The 12,277-nt window shown below is 33.9% G+C and overlaps 1 protein-coding gene across 2 annotated transcripts in view; it reads left to right on the top strand.

Annotated features, from left to right (window-relative positions):
- EXOC6B (exocyst complex component 6B) overlaps positions 1 to 12,277 on the top strand; it is a 730,763-nt gene that overhangs the window by 420,261 nt on the left and 298,225 nt on the right. For both annotated transcript variants that reach the window (XM_060118019.1, XM_060118020.1), the window contains exon 18: positions 11,727 to 11,906. In XM_060118019.1, the coding sequence (XP_059974002.1) occupies positions 11,727 to 11,906 (180 nt within the window). The remainder of the gene's footprint in view (positions 1 to 11,726; positions 11,907 to 12,277) is intronic.

Raw genomic sequence — 12,277 nt, 5'->3', positions numbered from 1 at the left:
CTATGTTTATGATTAGGTTAGCTGCTAGATGAGTTACACATTCATGATGTGACCATGGGTTGTTTCAAATTCCCTATAAAATTACTTACAACAGAATGAATTATGCATGATATTATGTTGGTATCTTTACTTGTAAACTTTTCAATGATGTCTCCTTGTAGTAATACTGACACAATTTTAGTGAGGGAAAGAATTATTTCATAAAGAGGCCCCAACTATTAGTATGAAAATATGACAAGAGCTTTAAGAATTTCAGGATGACCTTCCTTAGATAGTTTAAAGGAATTATAAGTACTCTTAATATTAGCATTATTATGGGGCATGGGTAATAATTTTATCAAAAATATTTCTACATGTGGAAGCCAAAATTTCTCTAGGAAAGAAAATGAGGGAGATGCTTATAGTTATGTATTCAATAGAAAATAGGAGTTAGAGAGTTAGAATGTGATGTTCATTTATACTTGTTTATCCTATGGGGAATATGTAATATGTACTGCTATTCTTCCCCTAATCCATCTCAATTTTCTCATTTCAAGGGCTTTTCAAATTATGGTCAGAAATCCTCCCAAAGGGTGGCTTGTGTATTTTGTTGTTCCAGCATTAAAATTGCTGAGGGAAAATTAAAGGCAGACAGGAAGCCATAGAGGTTGAGCAGCCAGTTAAATACTTAGTAAAGGAGAAGTTCTGGAGACCACTAAAGGTCATGTTGACAGGGCTTATTGGAAACACTGATTGCTTAAAACACATTGAAAGTTTATTTTTACCAGGACTGTTTCAGACCAGCTAACCCAGAACTCAGTATAAACATGGCAATTATAACAGCTACATATTGTGTATTTTCCTAAGCTACTGTTTCCAGAAAACTTTCACTTACAGATGGAAACCTTAATGCTGAAAAAGGGGCAAAAACAATCAGAAGGTCTTCAAGGTATTTTCTTGCAGAGTTCCTTTTTGTTTCTACCATATATGACCTAATCAAGCTGGTCTCCTTAACTTTCCTTGTTTATAAGAATTCCCTCACTTACAAAACAGAATGAAGGTATCTATTAATTTACCCCATCACAAATATTGCTTGTGTACCTACTATAAAATATGGAAGAGAAAATACTTAGTCCTTGGATTTAGAGTTTATAATCTACGGGGAAGACAAACACTGTAAGTTCTATAAAGAACTGTGCAAAAAATAATATAATAAATACATTAAATCTCTCACTGATTCTCCAAGTTTTTATAAAGCATCTGCTACATACCAGGCAATAAACCAGTCTCCTGACTTTACACAGCATATATTCTAGTGAGGGTGATAGATGATACACAAACAAAAAATTTAATATAATGTCAGATAGTGGTAAGAGCTAGGAAGAAAAATAAATGACCTGAATGAAATAAGAAATTGAATCACTTGGATTTCTGATAGATAAGCAGTCCAGTCAGCGGTAACAATATGGTAGAAGGTATTGGTGTATTCAAGGTGATCAGTATTCAAGGGGGTCAGTCTGGCCATGATGTATTTATCATTGGTAAGGGTGGTAAGAGACAAGATCATCAGGAGCCATATGATTTCTGGATTTGTCGGCACCAGTAAATACTTTATATTTTATTTTGAAATGAAATATGAGGTCATTAGAAGATTGGAAATGGTGGTGATAACCTGATTTATGATGGGTAACCCTATTTGCTATGTGGAAAATATACTATAGGTCAGTAAGAGAGGAAGAAGAGAATACAATTTGAAGGTCATTGCAGTAGTCTAGGTAAGAGATAATGGTCACTTGGACTACAGTGGTAGGGTTGGAAGTGGTAAGAAATATTTTTGAACATAGAGATGGCAAGTTTTATTTCTAGATTAAGTATGAGATTATAAGAGAAAGAATGGAGTCAAGGATAATTCCAAGATACTTAAACTAAGCAAACTGGATTAACTAAGATGGGGAACAGTGAGAAAATAACAGTTTTGGGGAGTGGCAGTAGAATCAAGATTTCCATTTTTCACATATTAAGCTTGAGGTATTTATTAGTCATTTATCATAGCGATTAAATTGACAGGATAAAGTCATAGCTGGACATAAAAATTTAGAATTTATAAGTGTAAAGATGGTATTTTATGCCATGGAGCTGGCTTTCCTCTGGGAATTTAATATAGCTAGAGAAGAGGTGTGAGGATTGAGCTCCAAGGGAAATCAACATTGACAGGTCTAGAAGAAGAGGTGAGTGGTACTTATCTCAGCTGTGAGACCTTCAGGGAAGACTTACCAGAAAAGGCCCAGTAGGAAGTGTCCAGCAGGAGTATCTTGGGACCAGCAGGAGGTGTCCAGGTGGAGAAAGGATCAGGAGGGAGTAAGGGACATTTTTAGGTGAGGCAACTTCATGTAAAAAGATGAAATAATGAAATAAAATCATACTTCTTTGGTGTAGAATAAGGGTAGCAATGACATAGAGAAGTAGGTAAATATCAATTGTGAAGCACTTTGTTTTATAATGATAGATAATTTGGACTTTATTCTACTAAAGTCTTTGAGAGACTTCAAGCAAGGGTGTGTTGCAATTTTAAAAATAATCATTTACTTTGCCTAACTAGAAGGAAGGAAGGAAGGAAGGAAAAAAGGATGGAATGCAGGAAAAGAAGGATAAAAGAAAAAAGAAAGGAAGGAATAAATAAATCACAATTACTTGAAATTCATAATCAGAGAAAATGAAATACTCAGAATAGTTTGTATAACTCTGTGCTAATAAATTTGATGATCTATAGGAAAATATGTGATTAAAAAAGTGATTCAGGAAGATAAAGAGGACTTCCCTGGTGGCGCAGTGGATAAAACTCGGCACTCCCAATGCAGGGGGCCCGGGTTCAATCCCTGGTCAGGGAACTAGATCCCAGGTGCATGCCACAACTAAGGAGCCTGTGTGCTGCAACTAAGGAGCCAGTGAGCCACAACTAAGGAGCCCACATGCTGCAACTAAGACCCATTGCAACCAACTAAATAAATAAATATTAAAAAAAGAAAAGAAGATAAAGAAAATTGACATAACTATAAAAAAATGAAAAAGTTATTAAAGACTTCTTAAAACTGGGGAAGATTCACATGATTTTACCAGTGAATTCATTCAGGCTTTCATGAAACAGATAATTTCTGTATAATTTAAACTACTCCATACCATAGAGAAAAATGGAAAATATCTCAGTTAATTTTTGTGAAGTCAACACAACAATGATTCAAAAACTAAAAAAAAAAAAAAAAAAAAAAAAAAAAGTTCTGAAGACCCTAGGGGCTGGACAGGAATAAAGACTCAGACGTAGAGAATGGACTTGAGGACATGGGGAGGGAAAAGGGTAAGCTGGGATGAAGTGAGAGAGTGGCACGGACATATGTACACTACCAAATGTAAAATAGATAGCTAGTGGGAAGCAGCCCCATAGCACAGGGAGATCAGCTCAGAGCTTTGTGTCCACCTGGAGGGGTGGTATAGGGAGGGTGGGAGGGAGATGCAAGAGGGAGGAGATATGGGGATATATGTATATGTACAGCTGATTCACTTTGTTGTAAAGCAGAAACTAACACACCATTGTAAAGCAATTATACTCCAATAAAGAGGTTTAAAAAAAAGATAATAGCAATTGATAAAATAAATATTAGAGCAACAGAAAAAGAGATTTGGTCATAAAATGAGGTTAGCTAATATTTAATAAGCTCATGGTTCCCTCAGGTGTGCCAGGCTCTTTATGAAAGTTATTAGATTTAATAAAGGTGTTAAAACTATGGAAAAAATATAGTAGCTGAAATTAAGTTTAAAAAGAAAACTAGAGAAACCATAAAATCCCTGAACAATTAAAGACAAATGTTGATGTAAAAATCATAAATAATAAAATATCAAACAAAATCCAGAAGTGCATAGAAAGCAGGAATAAAGTAATGTTAAGAATGCAAGGATGATTAGTATTAGAAAGTTGTTTAAAATTATTCACTACTGTAATAGCTCAGGTGAGAAAAAATGTATGAGTATTTAAAAAGATACTAAAAAGGTATTTTATGTAAGGCTACATCTCTTCCTGATAAAATCTCTGAGTAAACCCCTCTATCAGTAATTGACAGATCAAGGAGGTAGAAAATTAGTAAGGATATTGTTGAACTGAATGGTGCTATCAACCAGCTAGATCAAACTGATATTTATAGAATACTTTATCTAACAACAGCGTAATACATATTCTTCTCAAGCTCATAGAACATTCACCAAGACAGACCATGTTTTGGGTATTAAAGCACATCTTAAAAAATTTTAAAGAATAAAAATCATATAAAGCTCACTCTCAGACCAAATGGAATTAAACCCTGGAAATAAATAACAGAAAGATAGCTGGAAAATCCCCAAATATTTGGAGATTAACCAGCACACTTCAGAAAAACACTTGGGTCAAAGAAAAAGTTTCAAGAGAAATTAAAAAGTACTAAATTAAAATAAAGTATAACTTACTAAAATTTGTGGCATCAGTGAAAGCACTGCTTATAGGGAAATTTATAGCATTAATTGCATAAATTCCAAAAGAAGAAATTTCACAATCAGTAATCTAAGCTTCTACCTTAGGAAACTAAGGAAAGAAGAGCAAATTAAATCCAAAATAATCAAAAGAAAAGAAAAATTAGAGCAGAAATAATTGAAAACAGAAAAGCAAAGGAGAAAACCAATGAAACCAAACATGGGTTTTTAGAAAGATCAATAAAATTGATAAACTTTGAGTTAGGCTGACCAATAATAAAAGAGAGAAAACACAAATTACTAATATCATAAATGAAAAAGGGGCCATCACGACTGATTCCATGGACATCAAAAGATTAATAAGGGCATATTATGAACAACTCTATATCCACAAATTAACCTACATAATTGAACCAATTTTTTCAAAGACACAATTTACCAAAACTCACACAAGGAATAATAATCTAAATAGCCTTATATCTGTTGAAGAAATTGAATCAATAATTAATGGCTTTCGAAAATAGAAAACACCAGGCCCAGTTGAAAGAAGTTGAACAAGACACAAGTAAATGGAAAGGTAGTCAATGTTCATTAATTGGAAGAATTAATATTGCTAAAATGTCCAAGCTACCCAAAGTGAACTACAGATTCAATGCAATCCCTATCAAAATGGTACCTTTTTTTACAGAAATTGAAAAAAAACATTAAAATTTGTATGGAACCACAAAAGACTCTGAAAATCCAAAGCAATCTTGAGAAAGAACAAAGCTGGAAACAACACACTTCCTGATTTCAAATTATATTATAAAGCTATCATAATGAAAACAGTATGGTATTGGCCTACAAACAGACACATAGATAAATGGAACAGATTGGAGATCCCAGAAATAAGTCTGTACATATATGGTTGATTAATTTATGACAAAGGGGCCAAGAATATACAATGAGGAAAGGATAGTTTCTTAAATAAGTGGTTTTGGTGAAACTGGACAGCCACATGCAAAAGAATAAAACTGGATCTCTGTCTTATACCATAGGCACAAATCAACTCAAAATGGATTAGACACTTGAATGTAAGACTGAATCCATAACACTCCTAGAAGAAAACATAGGGGGTAACTTCTTTGACATTGGTCTTGGAGGTGATTTTTTGGAGTTGACACCAAAAGCAAAGGCAATAAAATCAAGAATAAACAAGTGGGACTTCATCAAACTAAAAACTTTCTGTACAGCAAAGAAACCATCAACAGAATGAAAAAGCAACCAATGGAATGGGAGAAAATATTTGCAAATCATGTATCTGGTAAGAGGTTAATATCCCAAAAATGCAAAGAACTCATACAACTCAATAGCAAAAAAACAATCTGATTAAAAAATAGGCAGAGGAACTGAATAGACATTTTTCCAAAGAAGACATACAAATGAGCAACATGTAAATGAAAAGATATTCAACATCACAAATCTTGAAGGAAATGCAAATCAAAACTACAGTGAGATATTACCTTACACATTAGAGTGGTATCATCAAAAAGATAAGAGATAGGGTATATATCCAGAGAAAATTCTAATTTGAAAATATACATGCACCCCAGTGTTCATAGTGCACTATTTACAATAGCCAAGACATGGAAGCAACCTAAATGTCCATCAACAGATCAGTGGTTAAAGAAGATGTGGTATATATATACAATGGAATACTACTCAGCCATAAAAAAGAACGAAATAATGCCATTTGCAGCAACACGGATGGATCTAGAGATTATCATACTAGTAAATAAAGTAAATACCATATATCACTTATATGTGGAATCCAAAATATGATACAAATGAACTAATTTACAAAACAGAAGTAGACCCACGGACATAGGAAACAAACTTATGGTTACCAAGGGGGAAAGGGGATGGGGGAAGGATAAATTAGGAGTTTGGGATTAGCATATACAAACTACTATATATAAAATAGATAAATAAAGAAGTCCTACTGTATAGCATAGGGAACTATATTCAATATCTTGTAATAAACCATAATGGAAAAGAATATACATATATATGTGTGTGTGTGTGTGTATGTGTATATATATATATATATATATATATATATATATATATAATATATGTATAGCTGTACTTTGCTGTACACCAGAAACTAACTTAACATTGTAAATTGACTATACTTCTATTAAAGAAAACAGACACAAGAGATAACAAATGCTGGTAAGGATGTGGAGAAAAGGGAACCCTTGTGTACTGTTGGTGGGAATGTAAGCTGGTACAGCCACTATGGAAACAGTATGGAGGTTCCTGAAGAAATTAAAAATAGAACTACCATATGATCCAGCAATTCTACTTCTGGGTGTATATTCAAAGGAATCAATATCTTGAAGAGTTATGTATACTTCCACATTCATTACAGCATTAATCAAAATAGTCAAGATATGGAAACAACCTAAGTGTCTCTTAATGGATGAATAGCTAAATTATCCACACACACACACACACCATACACACAGTGGAATATTATTCAGCCATTAAAAAAGAAGAAAATCCTGATTGGTTGCAAAAACATGGATGAACCTAGAAGGCATTATGCAAAATGAAATAAACCAGATAGACAAATACTTCATGGTATCATTTATATGTGGAATCTAACAAAAAAAGTTGAACTCATAGAAACAGAGAGTAGAAACATTATTGCCAGTGCTGAGGGGTGAAGAAATAGAGGTTGATAAAAGGGTACAAACTTTCAATTGTAAGATGAATAGTCTGAGCATCTAGTATATAACAATGTGCCTATAGTTGATTACACTATTGTATAAATGATAATTGCTAAGGGAGTAGAACTTCAGTGTTCCCACCAAAACAAACAAACAAAAAAGTAAATACGTGAGGTGATAGCTGTGTTAATTAACTTGATGTGGGGAATCCTTTTGCAGTGTATACCTATATTTAGTAATTATGTTTTTCATTTTAAATATCTTACAACTTGGCAGTTATACGCTAATTAAGCTGAAAGAAATTCTACCTAATATTTAAGGATGAAATTTCACCACTTCTCTATAATATTTTCCAGGAAATAGAAGCAGAGAGAATACTACATAACTCACTCTATGAGGCTAGCATTACCATAATACCAACCAGACATTGCAGGAAAGGAAAACTACAGACTTATATTTCTCATGAACTTAGATGCAGAATCCTCAACAAAATATTATGAAATTGAATCCAACAATGTATCAGAATTTTACACTGCCACCAAGTGGGTCTGCAAGGCTTATTCAACATCAAAAATCACGTATTGTAATTCATCACATTAATGGGCTAAAGAAGAACAATTATAGAATCATATTAATAGATATAGAAAATGCATTTGACAAAATCCAACACCTATTCATGATAAAAACCTCTCAGCTAACTATAATAGAAGGGGAACGTCCTCAACTTGGTAAAGAACATCTACAAAAGTCCTACAAATAACATCATACCTGATAGTGAGAAACTAGAAACTTTCCTGCTAAAATCATGAAAAAGTCCAGAATGTCCTTTTATACCACTCTTATTCAACATTCAGTAAGCCATGAAATAAAAGACTTACAGACTGGGAAGACAGAAATAAAACTGACTTAGTTTACAGATGACATGATTGTCTAAGTAGAAAATATGAAAGAATTAACAATAACAAAAAGACTGCTGGAAGTAATAAATGAATGTAGCAAGGTTCAGCATATAAAATTGATATACAAAAGTTATTTGCTTAATCATTATACCAGTAACAAATAACTGGAATTTGTAATTAATAACATAATGCTATTTACATTAACAATGAAAAAAGAAATAGGTATAAATCTAACAAGATAAACAAGATCTATGTGAGAAAACCTGTAAAACTCTGATAAAAAGTAATCAAAGAAGTAAGATCTACATAAGTGGAGATATGTTCCATATTCATGGATAAGGAGATTCAATATTTTATCAAGATATCAGTTCTTTTCAACTTAATCTAAAGATTCAGTCCCAGTCCAACTTCCGGCAACTCATTTTGTGGATATTGACATATTGTTTCCAACGTTTATATGGAGAGGCAAAACACCCAGAATAGTCAACACAACATTGACGGAGAACAATGTTGGAGAACTGACACTACCTGACTTCAAGACTTACTAGAAAGCTACAGTAATCAAGACAGTGTGGTATTGGCAAAAAAAAGATAATTAGGTCAAGGGAACAACATAGGAGCCCAGAAATAGACTCTCGCAAATATAGTCAACTGATTGTTAACATGCAGTAAACTCAGTTTAATGGAGAAATGAAAGTGTTTTCAATAAATGTTGAAACAACTCGACATCCACCTGCAAAAAAGAAAAAAAAAAGAACCTAGACACAGATGTTACACTTTAAAATTGAGTTAAAAATTTGAGTTTGAGTTAAACTCAAAAAAATTTGAGTTGAGTTAAAAATTAACTCAAAAGGGATCAAAGACTTACATGTGAAACACAGCACTATAAAACTCTTAGAAGATAACATAAGGGAAAATGTTGGTAACCTTGGGTTTGGCTATGACTTAAGGTACAGCAACCAGAACACGATCCCTCAAAGAAAATACTGATAAGATGGACTTCATTAAAATGAAAAACTTCTGCTGTAGAAAAGACACTGTTAAAAGAATGAAAAGAAGGAGAAAAGTGTTTGTAAAATGCATATCTAATAAAGGACTTATATCCAAAATATACAAAGAATGGGTAAAAGTCAACAATAAGAAAATTAAAAAGTGGGTTTAATGTGGGTTCACTTTAAAAATGGGCAAAAGATCCGAATACCACACCAAAGGATGGAGAGGGAGTTATAAGTTAAAACAACAGTGAGATACCATTGTACAATTCTTAAAAAGGCTAAAACTGAAAACACTGACAACAAATGCTGGAGCAATAGCAGCTCTCATTCATTGCTGGTGCTAATACAAAATGGTAATGTTATTTTGGAAGACAATTTGTCAGTTTCTTACAAGGCTAAACAGAAATAGTCTTCCCATGCAATTCACCGGTCATGCTTCTTGGTAACTATCCAAGTGAATTGAAATGTTAAGCTACACAAAAACTTACACATAAATCATTACAGCAGCATTTTTCAAAATTGACTACACTCAGAAGCTATCAAGATGTCCTTCATGGGCCTCCCTGGTGGCGCAGTGGTTGAGAGTCCGCCTGCCGATGCAGGGGATACGGGTTCGTGCCCTGGTCTGGGAGGATCCCATATGCCGCGGAGCGGCTGGGCCCGTGAGCCATGGCCGCTGGGCCTGCGCATCCGGAGCCTGTGCTCCGCAACGGGAGAGGCCACAACAGTGAGAGGCCCGCATACCGCAAAAAGGAAAAAAAAAAAAAAAAAAAAAAGATGTCCTTCAATAGGTAAATGGATAAACAAACTATGATACATCCTGACAATGGAATATTATTCAGTGATGAAAATGAATGAACTATCAAGCCATAGAAAGACATGGAGGAAAATTAACTGCACATTGCTAAGTAAAATAAGCCAATCAGCTACATACATGCTTCCCAGTATAAGACATTGTAGAAAGGCAAAGTTCTGGAGAAAGTAAAAAGATGGTTTGTTTCCAGGATTTGGGGGATGAGCAAGGGAGGGATGGATAGAGTGGATTTTTATGGCAAAAAAACTATTCTGTACTATTCTGTAATAGTGAATACATGACATTATCCATTTGTAAGTACCCATGGAACTGTACAACACAAATAGTAAACCCTGATGCAAACTGTGAACTTTAGTTAATAATAAAATATCAATATCGGTTCATCTATTGTAACAAATGTTCCACACTAATGCAAGGTTTTTTAAATAGGGGAAACAGTGGGAGGGGGATGGCGGGCAGTATCTGCAAATGCTCTGTACTTTCTGCTCAATTTTTCTTTAATCCCAGATTTCTAGAAAATAATGATTATTAATTAAAAGAAAACTTAGTAAAATGGGAATTCAAGGACTATTAAATTATCATACAAGTAAGTATGTAAGCAGAGAAATGCTCTTAGAAGTGTGTTCATATAAGTAAACATAGTCAATGCCTATATTATAGTATGTGAATACCAGTAAAATTATGCAGCCATTAAAAAGGTGAAGATGGAGAGGAGGGTATGAGTTTGAGTAAAATTTTGGGGTTAGAATTTGTAGGACACTGGGACTATGAAGGAATGAATGGAATCTAATATGTTGCTTAAATCTCTGCCTTGGCCTGAAATGAACAGGTGAAGAGTGGGAATTATGATTATTCTTGTCCTGGACTTAACAGTATTCAAAGTTTCTGTGAGCCATAATGCAGGAAACAATCAGAAATATGGGTCTTTAAGAAGAAAGGGTTTGGACAGATATACTGGAAGCCATAGGTGATGAAATCATCCAGTGAGAGTGAGAGGATTAGAGGCCAGAAAAGTAAAAGTAAAACTATGTCCTGAAAGCCAACAGAGAACAGGGTAAGATGAGACTGAAAAATGGATATTGGATATAGTAGCCTGGCGGTCATGGATTACCCTGGACCAATCCATGTTGATGGATTGTTAGATTGCAGCGTAGACTGTTTTGTCCTAAAAATGTTTTTTGTGAAGCTTTAGTCCCATAACACTTCTTAGAGCCTTTTATATGCCAGTGTAAATCAAGACTCTTTTAAACTGGGTTTCTCAGACTTAATTCATCTAGGAACTTTTTTGCTGTCATTTAAGCATTCCTCAGGACTATTGTTAATTAGAGCATATTTTAGGAAATGTGTGCCAATCTTTGAAGAAACTTGATTATAAAGAATCTAGAAAGGTAGGATAGTAACTAGTGGGAACATACAGCATTAAATTAGAAACTTCAGGATACTGAAAATAAGCAAAGTGAAGAGACTAGCGACTATAAGAGAGTTTGATATTGCAGGAAGGGAGGTTCTTGGAATCCCAGAAGAGAAGAAAGAGAATAGGATCCTGAGAATGAGTGTAGTTTTGAACATAGGTAAGAAGGTACAAAGGATGCAGATAGCTGAGGGCAGTGAAGGCAGTTTCTCTATTGGTGAATCAATATAATAATTTGTCTTGCAGATACAAAATAGAAAAGACTCTACTGAGCTTTTGAAAACAAGAAAAATTAATGGAGACTGTGATATTACTTGATATTCTCAATTATGTTACTTAGTTTTAGATGTCTCCAAGCAGAGATTTCTGCTTTGCTTATACTGGAATTTTGAATGACTATTCAAATTTCATATTTCACAGGATGCCAGACATGCAGCTGAAGAAGAGATTTATACCAACTTAAACCAGAAGATTGACCAGTTTCTACAGCTGGCTGACTATGACTGGATGACAGGAGATTTGGGCAACAAAGCTAGTGATTACCTAGTAGACCTCATTGCCTTTCTCCGTAGCACCTTTGCTGTCTTCACACACCTTCCTGTAAGTGACCATTGCTTTTACTTTGTCCATCATATAGAAAAAAAGTTTCTTAAAATCTAGATTAGTGAAATATGTTTGTTTCTGCTTTAACTAGCCAGGAAGCTGTGGATATAAAACTCACACTATAATTATCATCCCTTAACAAGATTTAAAGACCTCTTTCTCATTTTTTCATTGACATTTGCTTTTTGTTTATTCTGGAAATGGTTCCTAATATTATGTCTACTTATATGCCTCCTAACTTCAAGGTAATTATTACAAACACATAATGAATGCCTTGGTAGAAGTAGAATAGAAAATTAGGAGTTAAAATTTTAGGTATGTATTTTTTAATTCTAGAATATCCATTTAAATTTTTTTATATCCTCAAA

The sequence above is a fragment of the Mesoplodon densirostris genome, chromosome 14 (genome assembly GCF_025265405.1).
Source record: "Mesoplodon densirostris isolate mMesDen1 chromosome 14, mMesDen1 primary haplotype, whole genome shotgun sequence".
Taxonomy (NCBI): Eukaryota; Metazoa; Chordata; class Mammalia; order Artiodactyla; family Ziphiidae; genus Mesoplodon; species Mesoplodon densirostris.
Note: the sequence above shows the minus strand (reverse complement) of the source record. Positions and strands in the feature narration are given on the sequence as shown.